Source organism: Ranitomeya imitator, chromosome 2 (assembly GCF_032444005.1).
Source record: "Ranitomeya imitator isolate aRanImi1 chromosome 2, aRanImi1.pri, whole genome shotgun sequence".
NCBI classification, from domain to species: domain Eukaryota; kingdom Metazoa; phylum Chordata; class Amphibia; order Anura; family Dendrobatidae; genus Ranitomeya; species Ranitomeya imitator.
The window spans coordinates 386,295,927-386,321,349 of NC_091283.1; the positions used below are offsets into that span (position 1 = coordinate 386,295,927).

The 25,423-nt window shown below is 42.0% G+C and overlaps 1 protein-coding gene across 2 annotated transcripts in view; it reads left to right on the top strand.

Moving 5' to 3' along the window:
• Positions 1-25,423, top strand: part of LOC138664098 (zinc finger protein 84-like) — a 39,888-nt gene extending 14,465 nt beyond the window's left edge. The window contains exons 1-7 of one of the 2 annotated variants that reach the window (XM_069750524.1): positions 15,042-15,101; positions 15,324-15,473; positions 15,603-15,782; positions 15,865-15,988; positions 16,072-16,184; positions 18,101-18,191; positions 22,269-25,423. In XM_069750524.1, coding sequence (XP_069606625.1) covers positions 15,075-15,101; positions 15,324-15,473; positions 15,603-15,782; positions 15,865-15,988; positions 16,072-16,184; positions 18,101-18,191; positions 22,269-24,259 — 2,676 coding nt within the window. In that variant the 5' untranslated portion in view covers positions 15,042-15,074 and the 3' untranslated portion in view covers positions 24,260-25,423. Of the gene's footprint in view, positions 1-15,041; positions 15,102-15,323; positions 15,474-15,602; positions 15,783-15,864; positions 15,989-16,071; positions 16,185-18,100; positions 18,192-22,268 lie in introns of those variants that run through there. The other variant, XM_069750523.1, reaches the window with a different exon arrangement.

Sequence of the window (25,423 nt, forward strand, 5' to 3'; positions counted from 1 at the left end):
GATTTAGTTTTAATCACTGCAGCTGAGTGATTTACAGCTACTAGCCAGCCTGAGTACATGTGGGGGTTGCCTGGTTGCTAGGGAATCCCCACATGTAATCAATCTGTCTTGTAGCTGTAAATCATTCAGCTGCTGGGATGAAAACGAAATCTCCGAACACCAACAAATACTCGGAAGTCACCGGAGCGTGCTTGGGAAAACCCGAGCAATGAGTACACTCGCTCATCACTAATTAGGACACAAATCTTTTCACAAGTATACCAATATTACTTATCAAATAAATGTGGGTAGTTCAGGTATATTAGTCACTGTTAATTGACATTAGTACACCTGCAATCATTCACATGTTCAGTATATGTTTAGTATTTCACATCAGTCTTTATAAGCCAAAACCAGGAGTGGGTGAGAAATACGGAAGTGGTGACTTGTTTCTATTATACTTTTCCTCTGATTGTTCCACTCCTGCTTACAAATATTGATAAAAATACTGAACAAATACTGACGTGTGAACGTGGGCTTAATACAGGCACTCATTAGGGTGGAATCACACTAGCATATGGCATCGGATGCGATATGCCAATGATACGGGATCCACATGCAGCACCAAATGGGTAGAGCCAAATCAGAAGGCAGGTGGGTGCTCGCAAGGCTGGTGAGCACAGCCAATCAGGAGAAACAAAGGATAGCAAGTTAGGTGCATGCAGCCCCCTTAGTTACAGGATATACAATCATAATCACAGCCAGAATAAATATCAATGAACAACCAATCACAGACGACAAATGATTAATTACATATGCACAAGGTGTGGATGCAAACACAGCAGCGACGGGGAAAAAAAAAGTAAACCAAAAAACCCACGTCAATAAATATAAAATAAATAATTTCTTGAGTTCATGCCCATCTGGTATCTCGCGTCCAGCTTTAGAATCCTGAATGCCTCCCTTGAAGTCAATAGTTTCTGTTTGTTTCCACCCCAAATAAGATTAAAAATCTTTTCAAATGCAAAATGTGTGACGTCTCCTTGGTGAATATTCACAGTGTTTGAGGCACCCGAGGAAGCCCCATTCTTGTTTTGAATGTTGGCTAGATGTTCAACTATGCGTTTCTTAACCCCTTCAAGACGCAGCCTTTTTGCATTTTCGTTTTTCGCTCCCCTCCTTCTCAGAGCCATAACTTTTTTATTTTTCCGTCAATATGGCCATATGAGGGCTTATTTTTTGTGGGATGAGTTGTAGTTTTGAACGACATCATTGGTTTTACCATGTCGTGTACTAGAAAACGGGAAAAAAATTCCAAGTGTGGTGAAATTGCAAAAAATAAATGCAATCCCACACTTGTTTTTTGTTTGGCTTTTTTTCTAGGTTCACTAAATGCTAAAACTGACCTGCCACTGTGATTCTCTAGGTCATTACGAGTTCATAGACACCAAACATGTCGAGGTTATTTTTTATCTAAGTGGCAAAAAAAAAAATCCAAACTTTTCTAAAAAACAAAAAATTACGCCATTTTCCGATATCCGTAGCATCTCCATTTTTCGGGATCTCGGGTCAGGTGAGGGCTTATTTTTTTGCATGTCAAGCTGTCGTTTTTATTGATACCACTTTTGTACAGATACGTTCTTTTGATCACCCGTTATTGCATTTAAATGCGTTGTCGTGGCGACCAAAAAAACGTAATTCTGGCGGTTTGAATTTTTTTGTCGCTACGCCGTTTAGCGATCAGGTTAATCCTTTTTTTTATTGATAGATTGGGCGATTCTGAATGTGGCGATACCAAATATGTGAAGGTTTGATTTTTTTTTTTTTATTATTGTTTTATTTTGAATGGGACGAAAGGGGGGTGATTTAAACTTTTTATTTTTTATTTTTTTTTTCATATTTTTTAAAACATTCTTTTTTAACTTTTGCCATGCTTCAATAGCCTCCATGGGAGGCTAGAAGCTGGCATAACCTGATCGGCTCTGCTACATAGCTGTGATCATTAGATAGCTGCTATGTAGCTGAATTACAGGCTTGCTATGCGGTCCGACCACAGGGTGGCGCTCACAGCAAGCCGGTATCAACAACCATAGAGGTCTCAAGTAGACATCTGGTTACTATGCCGACGCATTGCCTACCCCCGATCATGTGACGGGTCGGCAGTGCGACCATTACCGGCTGCGCGGCTGGAAGCGGTAGTTAAATGCCGCTGTCAGCGTTTGACAGGGGCATTTAACTAGTTAATAACGGCAGGTGGATCACGATTCCACCTGCTGCTATTGTGCGCACATGTCAGCTGTACAAAACAGCTGACATGTTGTGACTTTGATGTGGGCTCAGCACCGGAACCCACATCATAGTGGGAGACACGACATGCGCAGTATTAGTACGGGGTTAATCTTTCGTGCAAAGCAACCAACATATTGCATTTTGGTACGACAAAGAACAGATGCGGTAAATTCCATATTGTGTGTCACAATTCATAAAAGATGTAATGTTCTGTGAAAACCTGAAAAATAACTAATAGAACTAATAGATTTAGTTTTATCCAGTGCGTAAAGGCACACATTGCAACGATTACCAGCACATTTGTAAGAACCAGTAGTGGACAACCAAGATTTAGGAGTAGAATGTTGTTTGAGAACACTAGGAGAAAGCGCATTGCCTAAACTAAAACCTTTCCTGGCTACATATCTGCAGCCATTTCTGGTAATTTGACGTAATTTGTCATCCTGATTAACTACAGGTAAATATTTTTTCACTATGGAAAATGTAACAATGGGATCTAAATCAGTAGGGGGAAGGGCTCTGGTAGATGAAAGGGATCTAGGTTGTTTGCAAACCTTGTTGAAAGCTTCTCTGATATCATGACAATTATAACCTCTAGGTATCAATCGTTCAGTGACAACATAACTTTCCTATTAAAAAAAATCCCGATTAAAACATAGACGTTTGATTCTGTTAAACTCACCATAAGGGTATGTGCACACATTGCGGTTTTTGCTGCGGATCCGCAGCGGTTTTGACGCTGCGGATCCGCAGCAGTTTTCCATGTGGTGTACAGTGCAATGTTAAGCTATGGAAAACAAAAACCGCTGTGCACATACTGCGTAAAAAAACCGTGCAGAAACGCTGCGGTTTATTTTCCGCAGCATGTCAATTCTTTGTGCGGAATCCGCAGCGGTTTGGCACTTGCTCCATATTAAAAATCCGCAGGTGTCTAAAACCGCAGTGTCAAATGGGGGTCCGTCTTACAGTCCAAATTCAGCTTACCAGTGAAAGGATCGGCACAGGTGGAGGAGTGGTCACTGGTCGTTCGTTGGTCCAGGCTGGTGCGTTGGCCTCCAGGAAATCCCATCCCAGGCTGGTGCGGTGCTCTGTGCTGGGGCAGTGGCTGTGCTCCGGGGCAGTGGCTGTGCTTCTGGGCAGTGGCTGTGCTTCTGGGCAGTGGCTGTGCTTCTGGGCAGTGGCTGTGCTCCGGGGCAGTGGCTGGGCTCCGGGGCAGTGGCAGTGGATCTCTGGGCTCCGTGGGGAGCTCCGACGGCATTTTGTCAAAGCCCGGAGGACCCCGCTCATCCGTAAATGTTATGTTGCGGTGTCCTCCGGGAACATGGCCTCCAGGAACACGGCCGCTGGGAAGATGGCCGCTGGGCCGGCGCACTCTCAGATTCAGATCTCATTGCCGAGATCTCACCACAAGATCTCGGGAGACGAGATCTCGGGACGAGATTTGAATCTGAGCGTGCGCCAGCTCGGCGGCCATCTTCCCGGAGCCCATGTTCCCGGAGGCCACAGCAACATGGCATTAACGGATGAGCGGGGCCTCCGGGCTTTGACGGTATGCCGGAGAGCCGCTGCCACTGCCCCACAGTACAGCTCCCCACCACCACACCATAGAGCCCAGCCGCACCAGCAGGGGATGGGAGGCTGCATCGGGACCACTGCCACCGCCACAGGATATGTAAGTATATTGCGACCATAAGACGCACCCCCATTTTCCCCCAAAAAAGTGCGTGTTATAGTCCGAAAAATACGGTATCTTTTCTGTATGCCGAAGTATATATTTTATGTAAAATGGAATCACCTGTTAACAATACATCCAAAAGAGGAATTCTTGTGCCTACACCACTGATGGTAAAAGATACATTTAGATCATTGGTATTAACCCCTTCCCGACCTGTGACGCCTCGTAGGCGTCATGAAAGTCGGTGGCAATCCGACCTGTGACGCCTATGTGGCGTCATGGCAGGATTTCGTTCCTGCAGATCGGGGGAAAGGGATAACTGAAATTTCACCCGACCTGCAGGGACAAGGGGAGTGGTACTTGAGCCCAGGGGGGGGTGGCTTCTCCCCCCTGTGGCTAAGATCGTTCTGATTTGGCTGTTGAAAGTGATGTTTCACTTTCAATCAGAGCAATCGTAATATTTCACCAATGAAAATTGGTGAAATATTACAATCCAGCCATGGCCGATGCTGCAATATCATCGGCAATGGCTGGAGACCACGATCTGCCACCGATCTCCTCTCCGTTCTCAGTCCTGTCCTCTGCTCCCCTCTGTCCTGCTGTCTGCTCCCCCCGTGCTCCGATCTCGCCCCCCATACTTACCGACCTCCGGTGTACCTCCCGGTGTCCGTCCGTCTTCTGCATGGGCGCCGCCATCTTCCAAAATAGCGGGCGCATGCGCAGTATGCCCGCTGAATCTGTCGGCTGCCAGATTCGTTCATTCATTTTGATCACTGTGATAGATCATATCACAGTGATCAAAATAAAAAAATAGTAAATAACCCCCCCCCCCCCATCAACCCCATAGGTAGGAAACATAATAAAATAAATATATTTATTTTTATTTTTCCACTAGGGTTAGGGTTAGAACTAGGGTTAGGGTTATTGTTAGAACTAGGGTTAGGGTTGCAATCAGGGTTAGGGTTGCCTTTAGGGTTAGGGTTAGAATTAGGCTATGTGGACATGGTGCGGATTTGGCTGCGGATCCACTGCTGCGGTATTTTCCACAGCATGTCAATTCTTTGTGCGGATTCCGCATCATTGTACACCTGTTCCTGTATAGGAATCCACTGGTGAAATTCGCACAAAAAAACACTGGAAATCCGTGGTAAATCCACAGGTAAAACACACTGCGTTTTACCTGCGGATTTTTCAAAAACGGTGCGGAAAAATCCGCACACAAATCCGCAACGTGGGCACATATCCTTAGGGTTGGAATTATAATTAGGGTTGGAGTTAGGGTTGGAATTAGGGTTAAGATTAGGGGTGTGTTGGGGTTAGGGTTAGGCTTGTGGTTAGGGTTATGGTTGGGATTAGGGTTAGGGGTGTGTTGGGGTTAGGGTTGTGGTTAGGGTTGGGATTAGGGTTAGGGGTGTGTTGGGGTTAGGGTTCTGGTTAGGGGTGTGTTGGGGTTAGGGTTGTGATTAGGGTCATGGTTAGAGTTGGGATTAGGGTTAGGGATGTGTTGGGGTTAGTGTTGGAGTTAGAATTGAGGGGTTTCCACTGTTTAGGCACATCAAGGGGTCTCCAAACGCGACACGGCGCCACTATTGATTCCAGCCAATCTTGCGTTCAAAAAGTCAACTGGTGCTCCCTCCCATCCGAACCCCGACGTGTGCCCAAATAGTGGTTTACTGTTATGACCTGGTGGTTAAGAGCACACGGAATGACCTGATAGTTACCGATAATATAGGACGAGCTCTGGGACGTGGGAACTCTGCTGACCGCAATCCCTAATCCTATCACACACACTAGAAATAGCTGTGGAGCGCTCCTGACGCTCCCTATGCGCCTCGTCACAGCCTAAGGAACTAGCTAGCCCTGAAGATAGAAAAATAAGCCTACCTTGCCTCAGAGAAATTCCCCAAAGGAAAAGGCAGCCCCCCACATATAATGACTGTGAGTAAAGATGAAAATACAAACACAGAGATGAAATAGATTTTAGCAAAGTGAGGCCCGACTTACTGAACAGACCGAGGATAGGAAAGGTAGCTTTGCGGTCAGCACAAAACCTACAAAAAGACCACGCAGAGGGCGCAAAAAGACCCTCCGCACCGACTAACGGTGCGGAGGCGCTCCTTTTGCGTCCCAGAGCTTCCAGCAAGCAAGAAAAATCAAAATAGCAAGCTGGACAGAAAAATAGCAAACAAAGAAACACAAGCAGAACTTAGCTTATGCAGGGAAGACAGGTCACAAGAACGATCCAGGAGAGAGCAGGACCAATACTGGAACATTGACTGGTGGCCAGGAGCAAAGATCTAAGTGGAGTTAAATAGAGCAGCACCTAATGACTTAACCTCGTCACCTGTGGAAGGAAACTCAGAAGCCGCAGCCCCACTCACATCCACCAGAGGAAGCCCATAGACAGAACCAGCCGAAGTACCATTCATGACCACAGGAGAGAGCTTGACAACAGAATTCACAACAGTTTACCCCCACATATGGGGTATCAGCGTACTCAGGACAAATGGGAAAACAACATTTGGGGTCTGATTTCTCCTGTTACCCTTGTGAAAATAAAAAATTGCGTGCTAAAAAATCATTTTTGAGGAAAGAAATTTTTTTTTTATTTTCATGGCTCTGCGTTATAAACTTCTGTGAAGCATTTTGTGGTTCAAAGTGCTCACCACACATCTAGATAAGTTCCTTGGGGGGTCTTGTTTTCAAAATGGGGTCACTTGTGGGGGAGCTCCAATGTTTAGTCACACACGGGCTCTCCAAACATGGTGTCCGCTAACGATTGGAGCTAATTTTCCATTCAAAAAGTCAAATGGCGCTACTTCCCTTCTGAGCCTTGCCATGCGCCCAAACAGTAGTTTACCCCCACATGTGAGGTATCGGTGTACTCAGGAGACATTGGCCAACAAATTTTAGTATCCATTTTATCCTGTAGCCCATGTGAAAATGAAAAAATTGAGGCTAAAATAACATTTTTGTGAAAAACAAAGTAGTTTTTAATTTTTACGGGTCAATTTGTGAAGCATCTGAGGGTTTAAACTGCTCACTATGCATCTAGATAAGTTCCTTGGGGGGTCTAGTTTCCAAAATGGGGTCACTTGTCGGGGAGCTCCAATGTTTAGGCACACAGGGTCTCTCCAAACGCGACATAGTGTCAGCTAACAATTGGAGCTAATTTTTCATTCAAAAAGTCAAATGGCTCCTTCCCTTCCGCGCCTTGCCGTGTGCCCAAACAGTGGTGTACCCCCACATGTGAAGGATCGGTGTACTCAGGAGAAATTGGACCACAACTTTCGGGGTCCAGTTTCTTCTTTTACCCTTGGTAAAATAAAACAAATTGCTGCTAAAAGATCATTTTTGTAACTAAAAAGTTAAATGTTCATTTTCTTCTTCCATGTTGCTTCCGCTGCTGTGAAACACTGGAAGGGTTAATAAACTTTTTGAATGTTGTTTTGGGCACCTTGAGGGGTGCAATTTTTAGAATGGTGTCACTTTTGGGTATTTTCAGCCATATTGACACCTCAAACTGACTTCAAATATGAGGTGGTCCCTAAAAAAATGGTTTTGTAAATCTTGCTGTAAAAAATTAGAAATTGCTGGTCAAATTTTAACCCTTATAACCTTATAACTTCCTAGCAAAAAAAAAAATGTTGTTTCCAAAATTGTGCTGATGTAAAGTAGCCATGTGGGTAATGTTATTTATTAACTATTTTGTGTCTCATAACTCTCTGGTTTAACGGAATAAAAATTCTAAATTTGAAAATTGTGAAATTTTCACCAAATTTCCGCTTTTTTCACAAATAAACGCAAAAATTATCGACTTAAATTTACCACTAACATGAAGCCAATATTTCACGAAAAAACAGTCTCAGAATCGCTACGATCCGTTGAAGCGTTCCTGAGTTACTACCTCATAAAGGGACACTGGTCAGAATTGCAAAAAATGGCCCGGTCATTAAGGTCAAAATAGGCTGGGTCATGAAGGGGTTAAGATACATATGACATTTTTCCAGATCTGCTGAAGTACTTTGCCATATAGAAATCAGATCATCCACATATCTGCCAAACCAATGTATATCATCAGCAAAAGGATTAGAATCATTGAAAAGAAAATGTTCCTCCCACCAAGCCATGTAGAAAATTGCAAGCAAAGGTGAACCTTTCGAGCCCATAGGAGCACCAAGAATTTGCAAAAAAAAAAATGTTTTCAAAATGTTTTTATTTATGCTTGAGCAGATATGTGAGCGATGTGATCTCTATATGGCAGGGATCTTGTTGTGAATTCTGCTCTTGGATTCCCTTCAGTGGTTGTAGGTGGGAATGCAGATGTCTCTGAGTCGCAGTCCTGGCCAGGTGTATCTGCTGATTACAATTTTGACTGGGATATTTAGGTGTGCAGGATTCATTAGCCCTTGCCAGTTGTCTATGTTCCTTGTGAAGTGTTGGATCACTTTCTGGCTTCTCCAGTTTAGCTGCCAAATTCAGCAAAGATAAGTGTTTGGTTTTTTGTCTCTGTGGCACACTGCTGTGTGCTTGTTTTTGTTTGTATTCCTGCTCTGATTGTAGGATTCGCTGGAGTTGCAGATATATGCTCCTATATCTTTAGTTAGATGTAGGAAGTTTTTGTATATTCTGCTGTGGATATTTTTGAAGGGTTTTAATACTGACCGCACAGAACTCTGTCCTATCCTGTCCTATTTAGCTAGAAGTGGCCTCCTGTGCTAAATCCTGTTTTGCTGCCTGTGTATGTTTTTTCCTCTCCGACTCACCGCCAATATTTGTGGGGGGCTGTCTATCCTTTGGGGATCTGCTCTGAGGCAAGATAGTATTCCTATTTCTATCTTTAGGGGTATTTAGTCCTCCGGCTGTGACGAGGGGTCTAGGATTGTTAGGTACACTCCACGGCTACTTCTAGTTGCGGTGTTAAGTTCAGGATTGCGGTCAGTATAGTCATGGCCAAAATTTTTGAGAATGACACCAAAATTATATTTTCACATGATCTGCTGCCCTCTGGTTTTTATTAGTGTTTGTCTGATGTTTATATCACATACAGAAATATAATTGCAATCATATTATGAGTACCAATAGGTTATATTGACAGTTAGAATGAGTTAATGCAGCAAGTCAATATTTGCAGTGTTGACCCTTCTTCTTCAAGACCTCTGCAATTCTCCCTGGCATGCTCTCAATCAACTTCTGGACCAAATCCTGACTGATAGCAGTCCATTCTTGCATAATCAATGCTTGCATTTTGCCAGAATTTGTTGGTTTTTGTTTGTCCACCCGTCTCTTGATGATTGACCACAAGTTCTCAATGGGATTAAGATTTGGGGAGTTTCCAGGCCATGGACCCAAAATCTCTATGTTTTGTTCCATGAGCCATTTAGTTATCACCTTTGCTTTATGGCAAGGTGCTCCATCATGCTGGAAAAGGCATTGTTGGGTGCCAAACTGCTCTTGGATGGTTGGGAGAAGTTGCTCTTGGAGGACATTCTGGTACCATTCTTTATTTATGGCTGTGTTTTTAGACAAGACTGTGAGTGAGCCGATTCCCTTGGCTGAGAAGCAACCCCACACATGAATGGTTTCAGGATGCTTTACAGTTGGCATGAGACAAGACTGGTGGTAGCGCTCACCTCTTCTTCTCCGAATAAGCTGTTTTCCAGATGTCCCAAACAATCGAAAAGGGGATTCATCAGAGAAAATGACTTTGCCCCAGTCCTCAGCAGTCCACTCCCTGTACCTTTTGCAGAATATCAGTCGGTCCCTGATGTTTTTTCTGGAGAGAAGTGGCTTCTTTGCTGCCCTCTTTGAAACCAGGCCTTGCTCAAAGAGTCTCCGCCTCACAGTGCGTGCAGAAGCACTCACACCAGCCTGCTGCCATTCCTGAGCAAGCTCGGCACTGCTGGTAGTCCGATCCCGCAGCTGAAACAGTTTTAAGATACGGTCCTGGCGCTTGCTGGTCTTTCTTAGACGCCCTGGAGCCTTTTTGACAACAATGGAAGCTCTCTCCTTGAAGTTCTTGATGATGCGATAGATTGTTGACTGAGGTGCAATCTTTGTAGCTGCGATACTCTTCCCTGTTAGACCATTTTTGTGCAGTGCAATGATGGCTGCACGTGTTTCTTTAGAGATAACCATGGTTAACTGAAGAGAAACAATGATACCAAACACTAGCCTTCTTTTAATGTGTCCAGTGATGTCATTCTTACTTAATCATGACTGATTGATCACCAGCCCTGTCCTCATCAACACCCACACCTGTGTTAATGGATCAATCACTAAAACGATGTTAGCTGCTCCTTTTAAGGCAGGACTGCAATGATGCTGAAATGTGTTTTGGGGGTTAAAGTTCATTTTCTGGGCAAATATTGACTTTGCAAGTACAGTAATTGCTGTTAAGCTGATCACTCTGACATTCAGGAGTATATGCAAATTGCCATTAGAAAAAATAAAACAGTAGACTTTGGAAAAATTTATATTTGTCTCATTCTCAAAATTTTTGGCCATGACTGTATAGTGACCACCTACTCCAGTGAAAGTTCTCATGCTGCTCCAAGGTCACCGGATCATAACAGGTTCTACAGCAGATCTGGAAAAATGTCATATGTATCTTAATACCAATGATTTAAATGTTTTTCCTATCACCTATATAATGTATGTACAGCAGTCTATATACATGATACTGCTACTGATGTATATATACGTTATATAGGTGACACTGCGGTGTGTGTGTGTGTGTGTGTATACACATACTGTATACACACACACACATACATATATACACAGCAGCATCACCTGTATAATTTATATGCACATCAGTAGCAGTATCATGTATATAGACTGTTGTACATACATTATATAGGTGATACAGTGATTATACTGTATACAGCAGTGTCACTTATATATTGTACTAGCTGAAGGGCCCGGCGTTGCCTGGGCATAGTAAATATCTGTGGTTAGTTATAGCACCTCACTTCTCTTATTTTCCCATCACGCCTCTAATTTTCCCCCCTCACATCTCTCATTTTCTCCCTTACTCCTCTCATTTCCCCCCCCACTCCTCTCATTCCCCCTAACACTTGTCATTTCGACCTCACATCTGTCATTTTCCAATCACTCCGCTATTTTCCCTCACTCCTCTCATTTTGCACTCGCACCTCTCATTTTCCCCTCAGTATATACAAGTTTGTCATCTCCCTTATATATAGTATACACCTGTATGTCATCTCCTGTATATAGTATATACCTGTATGTCATCTCCCCTGTAAATAGTATATACCTACTGTATGTCATCTCCTCCTGTATATTGTATATACCTATGTGTCATCTCCTCCTGTATATAGTATATACCTGTATGTCATCTCTTCTGTATATACTATATACCTGTATGTCATCTCCTCCTATATATAGTATATACCTGTATGTCATCTCCTGTATATAGTATATACCTGCTGTATGTTATCTCCTCCTCTATATACCTATGTCATCTCCTCTTTTATATAGTATATACCTGTAAGTCATCTCCTCTTGTATATAGTATATACGTGTGTCATCTCCTCCTGTATATAGTATATACCTGTAAGTCATCTCCTGTATATAGTACATTCCTGTGTGTCATCTTCTCTTGTATATAGTATATCCTGTGTGTCATCTCCTCCTGTATATATAATGTACCTGTATGTCATCTCCTCCTGTATATACCTCTGTCATCTGCTCCAGTATATAGTATATATCTGTGTCATCTCCTCCTGTATAGAGTATATACGTGTGTCATCTCCCCTGTATATAGTATATACCTGTGTCATCTACTCCTGTATATAGTATATACCTGTGTGTCATCTCCTCCTGTATATAGTATATATCTGTGTGTCATCTCCTCCTGTATGTACCTGTATGTCATATCCTGTATATAGTATATTCCTGTGTGTCATCTCCCCTGTATATTGTATGTACCTGTATGTCATCTCCCCTGTATATAGTATATACCAGTATGTCATCGCCTGTATATAGTATATACCTGTGTGTCATCTCCTCCTGTATATAGTATATACCTGTGTGTCATCTCCTCCTGTATATATGGAAACAGGAACACATGGGCTACTTGCACAGTGAACAAGTCTGTATGATCATGTTCACACACCACCAAGAAACCTGAAGACACAAAAGAGAACAGTAAAACCAAAAACACTCAGTTTGAAAAAATGTTGCAGTAATCCGCAAGTGCTAGTAAAAGATGTAAAAAACAGGGTATTTGGTTGATACGTTTTTTGCAAAAAATGTATACTAAGCTGCTCTACCAATCTTCACGGTATACCCTTATCAGAGCAGTCCTAACTAATGTATGCAATCCCTATCTGATGTATTTAAAAACCTGATCATCTGTATATAACCTGTGTGAACAGGGTTCAGAGAGGAAAAATCCATGTGTGCATACAGGGTAGAACAGCTTTTGTGCAGATAGCCCAAGAGGAGTGGTGGAACTCCCCAGTCTTGTAGACACAAGAGAACAATTATGGAAACAGGAACACATGGGCTACTTGCACAGTGAACAATTACATACATACATTAGTTAGGACTGCTCTGATAAGGGTATACCGTGAAGATTGGTAGAGCAGCTTAGTATACATTTTTTGCAAAAAACGTATCAACCAAATACCCTGTTTTTTACATCTTTTACTAGCACTTGCGGATTACTGCAACATTTTTTCAAACTGAGTGTTTTTGGTTTTACTGTTCTCTTTTGTGTCCTCCTGTATATAGTATATACCTGTGTGTCATCTCCCGTGTATATAGAATATACCTGTGCGTCATCTCCCCTGTATATTGTATGTAACTGTATGTCATCTCCCCTGTATATAGTATATACCAGTGTGTCATCTCCTCCTGTATATAGTATATACCTGTGCGTCATCTCCTTCTGTATATAGTATATACCTGTGTGTCATCTCCCCTGTATTAGACCGCGTTCACACGTTATTTGGTCAGTATTTTTACCTCAGTATTTGTAAGCTAATTAAATTGGCAGCCTGATAAATCCCCAGCCAACAGGAAGCCCTCCCCCCTGGCAGTATATATTAGCTCACACATACACATAATAGACAGGTCATGTGACTGACAGCTGCCGTATTTCCTATATATTAGCTCACACATACACATAATAGACAGGTCATGTGACTGACAGCTGCCGTATTTTCTATATGGTACATTTGTTGCTCTTGTAGTTTGTCTGTTTATTAATCAGATTTTTATTTTTGAAGGATAATACCAGACTTGTGTGTGTTTTAGGGCGAGTTTCATGTGTCAAGTTGTGTGTGTTGAGTTGCATGTGGCTACATGCATGTAGCGACTTTTGTGAGATGAGTTTTGTGTGGCGACATGCGTGTAGCAACTTTTTGTGTGTCGAGTTGAATGTGACAGGTTAGTGTAGCAAGTTGTGTGCAGCAAGTTTTGCGCATGGCGAGTTTTGCACGTGGCGAGTTTTATGTGTGGTGCGTTTTGAGTATGTGCAAGTTTTGTATGAGGCAACTTTTGCATGTGTTGCAACTTTTGTGCATGTGGCAATTTTTCCGCGTGTGGCGAGTTTTCCATGAGGTGAGTTTTGCACGTGTGGCGAGTTTTGCGTGAGCCTAGTTTTGCACGTGGCGTGTTTTGCGCGTGGCGAGTTTTGAGCCGCGACTTTTGTGTTTCGACTTTTATGTGGCGATGTTGGTGTATGTGTGGTGAAATGTGTGCTGAGTGTTGTATATGTGTTCAAGTACGTGGTAGTGTGTGGCACATTTTGTGTGTGTGTTCATATCCCCGTGTGTGGTAAGTATCCCATGTCGGGGCCCCACCTTAGCAACTGTACGGTATATACTCTTTGGTGCCATCGCTCTCACTCTTTAAGTTCCCCTTGTTCACATCTGGTCTGGCAGCTGTTAATTTGCGTCCAACACTTTTCCTTTCACTTTTTCCCCATTATGTAGATAGGGGCAAAATTGTTTGAATTGGAACGCGCGGGGTTAAAATTTCGCCTCACAACATAGCCTATGACGCTCTCGGGGTCCAGACGTGTGACTGTGCAAAATTTTGTGGCTGTAGCTGTGACGGTGCAGATGCCAATCCCGGACACACACACACACATACACACACACATTCAGCTTTATATATTAGATATACAGCAGTCTATACACATTATATAGGTGTAACTGCTGTACATAGATTATATAGGTGACAGTGATTATATACAGCAGTGTCACTTATATATCGTATATACAGCAGTCTATACACATTATATAGGTGCAGCTGCTGTATATACATAAAAAAATATTATCTTGGGGCTCACCCAGGTCCCTGAGATGGGGGAGGGTGAAGAGCTGAGCTGGGTCCTGTCCAGTATCGGCGGTGAAGAGGAGCGGATCCCAGGAATTGGTGAGGAGTCTCCTCTGATGCTGGTACAGGCCGGCCAGCGTCACAGATGGAGGCGCCCTATGCTCGGCGGTCTTTTCAAATATCTTGACCCCGTGTGTACACGTGTGATCTCCTGCTTGCCCGCCCTGACACGGGCCGCAGCCGTGCACACAGGAGGACGGCGGCCGTGCTCGCGCACTGACAACAACTAGATAGCACGCGCATACAAGACCTAACTCATAAGATTTAAAGGGCCGGCGGCCCACTTTGTGGTGGAGTTCTGTCCGCCCACCGGGCATCTGCCGCCTGGGCAAATTACCAATCCGAGCCTGGTCTGAGGGAAATGGAAAAAACTTAACTGAACAAAGCTGACCTCACTGAGCAGTGGAAACATTGTGCAGTCAGATGACTCCAGATTTCTGTTGCGCTGATTAGTGGGTCAGAATCTCCTACAAGCAGCAGGAATCCATGTCTCCTTCCTGTCAGGGGCAGTAATGGCGGAATGTGTTCTTGGCTCATCCTGGGCCCTTTATTATCTCGGGATAGATGTTTGGACATTACGGCTTACAGAAGCATTTTGGCCAATCAAGATCATCACTTCATGGCAGCTGTTTCCCTACAGTAAAAGGACAATGCACCTTGTCACAATGGCCACTAGTCATAGAGGCCCCTGATCATGTGACCCTGACTCCTCCCCTCCTGTGACCTCATCACAGGTCCTGTGCGCACAGAACAGCCATATATGTGGTGTGCGGCTCTGCAGGTGGAGGTAGGTGCTGGAGATTCCCCATTACTGGGTGCAGGGGACATTAACCCCCTCAGTGCTGAGCCGGTGATAAATCTCTGTATGTGACTATAATGGGACTGTGTTATACCGGGGGCAGGACGGGGCCATGACTGGATGTAGTGATCATGTGACGCCGGTAACAGCTCCGGAGGTTTCTTACATGGGATCTTTATGATGTTACATCGTCATCTTCTCCCCATTCAGGTCCCTACAATATCGGATCCTCTCAGTGGAGATCTTCTATATAAGAGAATTCTCCTGAGTGACCCTACAAGGATGGATAGAGACAGGGACAAGATGGCGGAGAGGATATTACACCTCACCCTAGAGATCCTCTTCCGGCTTACTGGAGAGGTGAGAGATTCTGATGACGTCACATTACATCATTCTTATCTATGGGAATAACAGATGGACAGAACTGGAGAGGTGAGGACTCTGGAAATGTCTGTAGTGAGGTTTATTAATGTGTCTCTCCATAACCAGGATTACACAGTAGTGAAGAAGACCTCTAGTGAGCGCTGTCAGGACCCTGTGTCTGAGGGATGGGGAAGACCCCTGAGCCCAATCACGGGGCCTCCACCTCACAACATGATACATGAGGACATCAATGACCAGAAGATCCTAGAACTCACCTACAAGATGATTGAGCTGCTGACTGGAGAGGTGACACTGCTGGGAATGCTGGGACATTATACAGTAACGCTATGGAGGGATCGGGGGATGACGGTATCATTGTATGTGTCAGGTTCCTATAAGGTGTCAGGATGTCACCGTCTATTTCTCCATGGAGGAGTGGGAGTATTTAGAAGGACACAAAGATCTGTACAAGGACGTCATGATGGAGGTTCCCCAGCCCCTCACATCACCAGGTAATAGACAGGACTAAATACACACGGCCTATAATTATCTGCATGTAAAGAATGAATTCAGTCCCTGTATGTGTTTCTTCCAGTTCTATGCAGTAAGAGGACAACACCAGAGGGATGTCCCCGTCCTTTTCTTCCACAGGACTGTAAACAAGAAGATCTCGATGTTCCTCAGGATCATCAAGTAGATGGAGAGAAGGTGCCATGAGATCTCCCCTATGATGTGTATAAGGCTATGAAGGTCTTGTGATCAGTCTTGTTTTATCCCCTAGTATTATACACTGAATTGCCAATTTATTAGAAACACTGACACTTTCTTTATTGAAACTTTCCTGTATAGAGAATACTAATGACTAGTGTAATATAAAATAAAGTGATAATTTTTCAGTCTGAAACCACATTGGAATGGTAATTTTGAGCACTTCACCTAGGCATGGTTTTAAGGGAAATTTTGAAAAACACCTAACCTCTTCAGTTTTTCTTGTCAAAAGTATTAGTAGTGAGAATATCATGATTGAGGGAAAAATACAATGAAAGGGGATCCTCAGGACTTACATGATTTGTTGAGGAAGATATCAATAATATGTGAGGCAGTGACCTGTGTTACATGTAAGGGTCACTGTATGTTCCCCCCAGGATGCGTTTGGGGGATAATTGAGGCCATGGGAGTGCATTGCAGTCACAGGCGTAGCTGTGATTGCAATGAAAAATAAAAGTGAGTGTTAGTCTTGGACAAGCTATTTGTCCAGGGCAGATTTGAGAAAACCTGCTTGAGTTTTGTTTTGAAAGAGACTACAGGATGGTAGTGTTGCAGTCTATTTCCTTCCTGGCCTGATTTTCCTTGTGGCCGAAGGCTACAGGTTCTTTAGTTAAAAGCCCTGCAGTAAACGATTTAGGTGTGTCAGGGTCAAAGTTAGGCTGGGGTCAGGCACGTGAGAAACTCGAACGAGTCTCGCATGTCAATACCCGGCACTACCGCCAGCACTCAGGACCAGAGCGTGTGAGTTTTTCGCATGTCTGACCCCGGCTTTAGTGTCAGTCTGGTGTTTGCTGGAGTGCAGTGCAGTCGGCTCTGCAGAGCTCTGCCTGTATGAGGCCAAACAGCCAGGGGAACTGAGAAGCCTGGCAACCACAGTGTACATAGCGGTGCAGTCACCCACGGCAACTGGTCCTGGAGGTGGACTGGCGTGTTTATTGCCTGCAAACTGGAGTATATGGTTCTCGGCTGCTATCCGGAGGATATCGTGTACTGTGTAATGCTGTGAGTTGGACATTAATGCTGTCAAGTAAACGCATTAAAGTAAACACATTAAAGATACTTTTGTTTGGATCTTTGCTGGATCACTGCCTCATCACTGCATAGCGTGGATACCGCTGCACTACAAATTGTAGGTAGTGCACAGTGTTGTAAATTTTAACTGACTACAGGACTGGTGTCCAACTAATGTGTTTGAAATCCCTCATTTTTCCTCGGCACAGATGGGCTATAACATCAGATGAACAGTTCCTGTGCCACCATCTATCAGGTGTCATTAGTTCAGGCTGGTGAAGGTAGCGAAATGGCGGGGGATTTGTTTTTGGGTCATCCTGGATCATTTGTTATCTCTGGATAGATGTTTGGACATTAGGGCTTACAGAAGCATTTTGGCCAACCAAGATTATCACTTCATGGCAGCTGTTTCCCCTACGGTAGAAGGACAATGCACCATGACACAATGATCCACTAGTCAAGGACTGATTCCAGGAATATTAGAGAGTTTTTGTCGCTTCCCTGGACTTCATAGTCCTCATGTTTTAATCCTATAGCGCATCTTCAGGATGAGATGAAATAGACTGTTCACAACATATCAGTATCTCCATATTATTTGCGGATGGGCCAATTATCCCACAGAATTACTTCTTCATCTAGTGGAATCTATTACAATCTGAATTGCTGAGGATCTGAATAGACAACGCGGGTGTCTCTAATAATGTGGCCATTCAGAGTGTGTTTTATACTTGGTGGAGATGACAGGGTAAAGCTGATCATAGACATTAAATATTGTCTGGATCTTCCCCCAGTTTTCTGGTTATGATATTTTCATCTTTCTCTGACTCTTAAAATTTTTCTTTCAGGGTAAATATCTTCCCCATATTAATACTACAGAGACATGTATGAGAGGTGATGAGTGGTGTAAAGAGGAGATTCCCACAGATAAAAACACAGGTGAGTATAACCTAAAAAACAATCAGTGCCAGGAGCGCACATCGGGTTGGCTCCATCCCAGAGGGAACACAAATCCATTATGGGTATTTATTTATGCTCCATGATTGTGCTTATATTAATATATAATTATTTTTGTGATATGTTCGGACATTTCATCTCTTGCACATATCTGGTCAGTTTACATTATCTGTCTTGGAGCACATGATAATTATTATTATATTACATTATATGGTGATCTGCTGCAGACTTCTGCAATGTCTGGTATAACCCTGTTTTTTGTAAACCTACTACCATCCACTCTGATCATTACATAGTATATTTTTCCCCTAATTAAACACATTGATTATGTGTCTGTATTCCTAAATCTTAAACAGATTTTGGTTCCCTTCCTCATTTTTGTACAATCATGTTCTTACATTCTGACATCTTCCATTTTGCATCTAGTGATTTTTTTTTTTTTACATTACACTTAATCCTTTTTTTTTACTTTATATTTTACATATGTGATAAAAGATATTGATTGTTTTTAACTCTTTTACCTTTAGTAGTGATTTTTTTTTCAGTTACCGCTCTATACTGATGGCCTTTTTTTGTTACTATGACATATCATGTACTTAACCTTTTTAGGTCCTTATTTTTTGCCACTTTTGAAGCAGAAGAGATACCGTATATACTCAAGTATAAGCTGACCCGAGTATAAGCTGACCCCCCTAATTTTGCCACAAAAAACTGGGAAAACTTATTGACTCGAGTATAAGCCTAGGGTAGGAAATGCAGCAGCTGCCAGTGAATTTCAAAAATAAAAATAGATGCTCCATACCGTTCATTATTGCCCCATAAGATGCTCCATATAAAGCTGTGCCATATATAATGCTCCATACTGTTCATTATTGCCCCATAGATGTGCCATAGAAAGCTCTGCCATATAGTGCTCTGCACCGTTCATTATTGCCCCATAGATGTGCCATATAAAGCTGTGCCATATAGTGCTCTGCACCGTTCATCATTGCCCCATAGATGTGCCATATAAAGCTGTGCCATATAGTGCTCTGCACCGTTCATTATTGCCCCATAGCTGTGCCATATAGTGCTCTGCGCCGTTCATTATTGCCCCATAGCTGCCATATAGTGCTCTGCGCTGTTCAGTATTGCCCCATAGCTGCCATATAGTGCTCTGCGCCATTCAGTATTGCCCCATAGCTGCCATATAGTGCTCTGCGCCGTTCAGTATTGCCCCATAGCTGCCATATAGTGCTCTGCGCCGTTCAGTATTGCCCCATAGCTGCCATATAGTGCTCTGCGCCGTTCAGTATTGCCCCATAGCTGCCATATAGTGCTCTGCGTCGTTCAGTATTGCCCCATAGCTGCCATATAGTGCTCTGCGTGTTCAGTATTGCCCCATAGCTGCCATATAGTGCTCTGCGCGTTCAGTATTGCCCCATAGCTGCCATATAGTGCTCTGCGCCATTCAGTATTGCCCCATAGCTGTGCCATAGAAAGCTGTGCCATTGCTGCTGCTGCTGCAATAAAAAAAAATGCCATACTCGCCTCGCTGCTTGCAGCTCCCAGCGTCCGGTCCCGGCGTCTCTCCACACTGACTGATCAGGCAGAGGGCGGCTGGAACGGGGACAGGTGAATATGACATACTTACCTGCTCCCGGCGTCCTGCTCCCTCTACCTGTCACACGGTCTTCGGTGCTGCAGCTCTTCCTGTCAGCGGTCACTGGCACCGCTGATTAGAGAAATGAATATGTGGCTCCACCCCTATGGGAGGTGGAGCCGCGTATTCATTTCTCTAATGAGCGGTCCCACGTGACCGCTGACAGGAAGAGCTGCAGCACCGAAGACCGTGTGACAGGCAGAGGGAGCGCCAGGATCGCTGAGACTAGGTAAGTATACCTCAGCGCCCTCTCCCCCTTACCCGACCCCACCGCTACCGTGACTCGAGTATAAGCCGAGAGGGGCACTTTCAGCCCAAAATTTTGGGCTGAAAATCTCGGCTTATACTCGAGTATATACGGTACTTCTGTATTCACAGTCCTGTTTAATACAGGAAACTCAGTGGATGTCTCTTAATATGCTTTTGAAGTTTGTCAGCGCCGGGGAAGAAACATTACTAGAGAGCCACAAGCTGTACTGTTCTGGAGAATTTTCTCAGCCTAAAAACCTTCTTCTCTACATGCATAACATAAGGTTATATAGAGATATCATTCCAGAGCATTGTAAGTGCTGAAAAGTAATCACCAGAGATTTCTAACTATAGAATTATTTTTAAAAATTATACAAAATCACAGTAAATATGGACATATGTTGTGTCCCTGTAATTGTAACAACATGTACAATATAGTGATTTATGGTGATCGATAAATAGTGGGAATAAAAATGACACCTTTGTTTATATTCATATTATACAATTATATATTTTTTAATGGCAAAAAAAGCTTATCACTCAGAACTTTGATTTCCATTCTAAAAAAGAACACATATAATAAAAATAATAATAAAGGAACCCAGACGGACCACAATTAACAGTACCACTCGGCTTCTGTTTGCTTCATTTGTGCAACAGATCTATTTTGGACATAAATTCTATTTTCCTGAAAGGAACAGTCAAAACTCAGAACACACTCCAATGCTGTCCGGCAAAAAAATGGATACATGTCCGTGTTTGATCCGCTTGATTGAATTTGCCCATTCAAGGGAATGTGTCTGCATTTCCAGATCGTACTCGCATGTCATCCAGAATATCCTGGTTCATTAACTGACTCAGAATATTGTATGTTGACATTTTTTCCTCCTTAACCACCAGACTCCAATATTTTTACGGTGGAGAACTTCATAGTGTGAATATGTCCCATGGAGAGGGGAAGAATGACGGGTAAATCATATACCTGCCTGGCAGTGAGTGTGTTTGGTTGTGGTAAACAGCCATAGAAATTGAAGAAGGTGGGGGTAGCGTAACTTCAGCTGTGCTAGTTCATGAGGAATCAAAACATATCATGTGAGCAGAGCTGGAGAAACATCCCGAGAAAAAAAAGTTTGAATGTGGAAGAAGTGGAAAAAAAAGCTATGGAGGTTTCTGATGAGCAGGATAGCTCCATGCAAAAACAGATATGTGGAGCTTTATTACCACAGAGGCTTAATCACATATGTGGTTAGACCAAAAAAAAGAAAAAAGTAAGCGGCACAGCTCAACTTCTCAGAGATTATAAACTCAAAGTGGAGAGTTTCCCCACAATAGGTAGTCCGATCAGGTGAAAGGCGGTGCTTGCGTGAAACAAAGTGTCCATATAAATAAAAAAGTAGAAAAAACGCAGTAGCACTCACCAATCAGTGGCAATTCAAAAGTCCTTTATTGGAACATGCAGTAAACCATCTTCACGGTTCCAGGGAGGGAGTGAGAGTAGGAGTGCGACAGGCAAGACGACGACGGTCGTTTCGCGCTAATGCCAAGCGCTTCAACGGGTCGCCTATTTGTTGTACACAAAGGTGTCCGTAGCCTTTAAGCTAGGTGATCTTTGAAAGAACCAACAACTGTGAACCATTAATGACTGTGGACACTGCTGCAAATTCATTTTCCGATCCCCAGTGCTCCCGTATTCATGATGGAATCCAATGCTTTCTGTTGAGTTCCTTTACATATAAAATAGTATAAAAAAACTTCTCCTATCTTGTATCTATCGCTTAGTTTATTTAAAAAAATAAAAATAAATATAGAACACCTACACTTGCATAAAAGCCATTGCTTATTTTTACATGACCACACTTCTGTGCTCTGTGCTAGATGCAAGTACAGTATATACCCATCAGGGACTGTATGAGATACATTTATAAGTGTCCACTGAACATGAAACTGCAAATGATTGGTGACAAGTGAAGTGAAACCAGAACCTACAGAGAATACGGCTTCAACTGAGATGTGAATATATTGTAAAAGCACAACCTGGGGGCCTAACATCATAATCTACTAGTCCTTGGGTTGTAGTCTCCTGTCTTAGACAGTCTATATAGATAAAATAAATATTATTATAATTTCAATGCAGTGTTATTGACAAATAATAATTTTATTCTTGGCAGATGACGTTACCAGGAGCTCAGAGGGTCATCTGATATTTTCAGATTTTGAAGCAGGGGAGCAAGGTATCACATCAGATACATATGAAGAACATATAATTATCACAGATAAACCTCAAGCCCTTCTTAGGAAAAAGCGATCATCTAATCCTTTTAAACGGGTCCTTTCTTCTACTTCATTAAAGGAAAATATGAAAAACAAAAACCACAAAAGTACTGATGAACATGAAGTAGCTCACACAGGGGAGAAACCATTTTCATTTTCACAATCTTGGAAATGTTACAATATTAAATCAATATTTCTTTCACATAAGAGAAGTCACTCAGGGAAGAAGCTATTTTCATGTTTAAAATGTGGGAAATATTTTAAAAGGAAATCAGATCTTGTTTCACATCAAAAACCTCACACAAGGGAGAAGCCATTTTCATGCTCAGAATGTGGGAAATGTTTTAGTGAGAAAAAAATTCTTGTTAAACACCAGAGAACTCACACAGGTGAGAAACCAAATACGGGTGTTGTTAGACATCAGAGAACTCACACAGGGAAAAGGCCATTTTCATGTTCAGAATGTGGGAAATTTTTTTCACATAAATGCTATCTTGTAGCACATCATAGAACTCACACCGGGGAAAAGCCATTTTCATGTTTGGAATGTGGGAAATGTTTTAGACTTAAAGTCAATCTTGTTTCACATCAGAGAACTCACACTGGGCACAAGCCATTTTCATGTTCAGAATGTGGGAAATGTTTTAGTGAGAAAAACACTCTTGTTAAACACCAGAGAACTCACACAGGTGAGAAACCATTTTTATGTTTTGAATGTGGGGGTTGTTTTAATCAGAAATCAGTTCTTGTTAGACATATGAGAACTCACACTGGTGAAAAGCCATTTTCATGTTTGGAATGTGGGAAATGTTTTGCTGAGAAATTCTATCTTGTTAGACATCAGAGAAGTCACACAGGGGAAAAGCCATTTTCATGTTCAGAATGTGGGAAATGTTTTAGACTTAAATTCCATCTTGGGGCACATCAGAAAACTCATACAGGGCACAAGCCATTTTCATGTTCAGAATGTGGGAAATGTTTTATGAATAAAGCACATCTTGTTACACATCAGAGAACTCACACTGGTCACAAGCCATTTTCATGTTCAGAATGTGGGAAATGTTTTAGTCAGAAAAGAACTCTTGTTAAACACCAGAGAACTCACACAGGTGAGAAACCGTTTTTATGTTCTGAATGTGGGGATTGTTTTAGTCAGAAATCAGTTCTTGTTAGACATCAGAGAACTCACACTGGTGAAAAGCCATTTTCATGTTTCGAATGTGGGAAATGTTTTGCTGATAAATCATATCTTGTTACACATCAAAGAAGTCACACAGGAGAAAAGCCATTTCCATGTTCAGAATGTGGGAAATGTTTTGCTGATAAATCACATCTTGTTAAACATCAGAGGACTCACATTGGGCAAAAGCCATTTTCCTGTTCAGAATGTGGGAAATGTTTTGTAGATAAATCACATCTTGTTACACATCAGAGAGCTCACACTGGGCAAAAGCCATTTTCATGTTCAGAATGTGGGAAATGTTTTATATATAAATCACATCTTGTTACACATCAGAGAAGTCACACAGGGGAAAAGCCATTTTCATGTTCAGAATGTGGGAAATGTTTTGCTGATAAATCACATCTTGCTAGACATCAGAGAACTCACACAGGGGAAAAGCCATTTTCATGTTTAGAATGTGGGAAATGTTTTATAGATAAATCAAATCTTGTTAAACACCAGAGAACTCACATATTGGAGAAGTCATTTTCATGTTTAAAATCTGAGAAATATTTTGAAAGGAAATCAAATCTTGTTTCTCATCAACAAACTCACAAAGGAGAAAAAACATTTTCATGTTCAGAATGTGGGAAATCTTTTACTCAGAAATTCGATCTTGTTAAACATGAAATAACTCACACAGGAGAGAAGCCGCTTTTATTTTAAATCATTACATTGTCACCATGTAACAGAAAAATTACAAGTTATGATCAAGTAAAGTCAATCTTCTACTAGAGAAAGGAAAATCAACTCGGATCACTAAATGATTAATAGAAAATGTATACAAATAGTCATTGATAATTATTCTATAAAGTAAGCACAATCCTAATTTCTATAAAATATTTAATATTATTTCTATGTACTATTTAACCTTTCGTCGCGTGAGTCAAGTTTGTTTTTGTCATATTTCCACAAGTATTGAAGGCAGTTAACAGTCTGTTTTAGTAGGTTCCTTGTCCTTAATGACGCTGCATCAACTACATGTGCTACAGCAAAAAAAAATCCCAAGGCATTTCTAGTATTTATTTTACTTCCTTATATGGCATCATTTATTCCATAGTGCTTTACAGACATTATTGGCACAATCTAAAATTCCTATCAGTGTATTTTTGGAGTGTGGGAGGAAATCCACGCAAACACGGGGAGGACATACAAACTTTCAGATACTGTCCTTGGTTGTATTTGAACCCAGGACCGTAGCGCTGCAAGGCTGCAGTGCTAATTACTGAGCCACTATACTGTCCACTATGAATCATGATAAAGTTATATGTGACGGTGATAACAAGAAGCTGGAAATAATAGACTTTTAGCATAAAACCCAGGGTGGCATTGATACAAATGTCAAACTGTGAGAAACTTAAAACGTTGCTCGAAACAATAAGAGATGGCCATTTTTTTATCTCTTCAGTGTATCAGATATAAATGCTTACATTATATATAACATAAATAATAAGATTATAATTACCCCAAAAGAATTTTTAAAATTATTTTTCCGATGTAATTTGTAAGAGCTCATAAAAGTATGAAAATATTAATTTAGAAATCACCAAGTTTCCTGGAAAGACGACTCAATGATGACACCGAGCCTTATTTTATGGAAGTAGGTCGATGTCAATTGTATGTGAGATCTAGTGACTGAAAAAAGAAAAACCAGATGTGATAATTGCAAGAATTATGTGCAATGAGCACCATAAGAAGATGTGATTCTGTTTTTTTTTCCATAGAATATAAGTTGCTGTTTACATTTTGTTGATTAATAAAATGGTTATATTTTTAGTTTAGCTAAGATGTTGTACCTTAAATTCCTAAATAAAGTAAAAATGTTTCTTT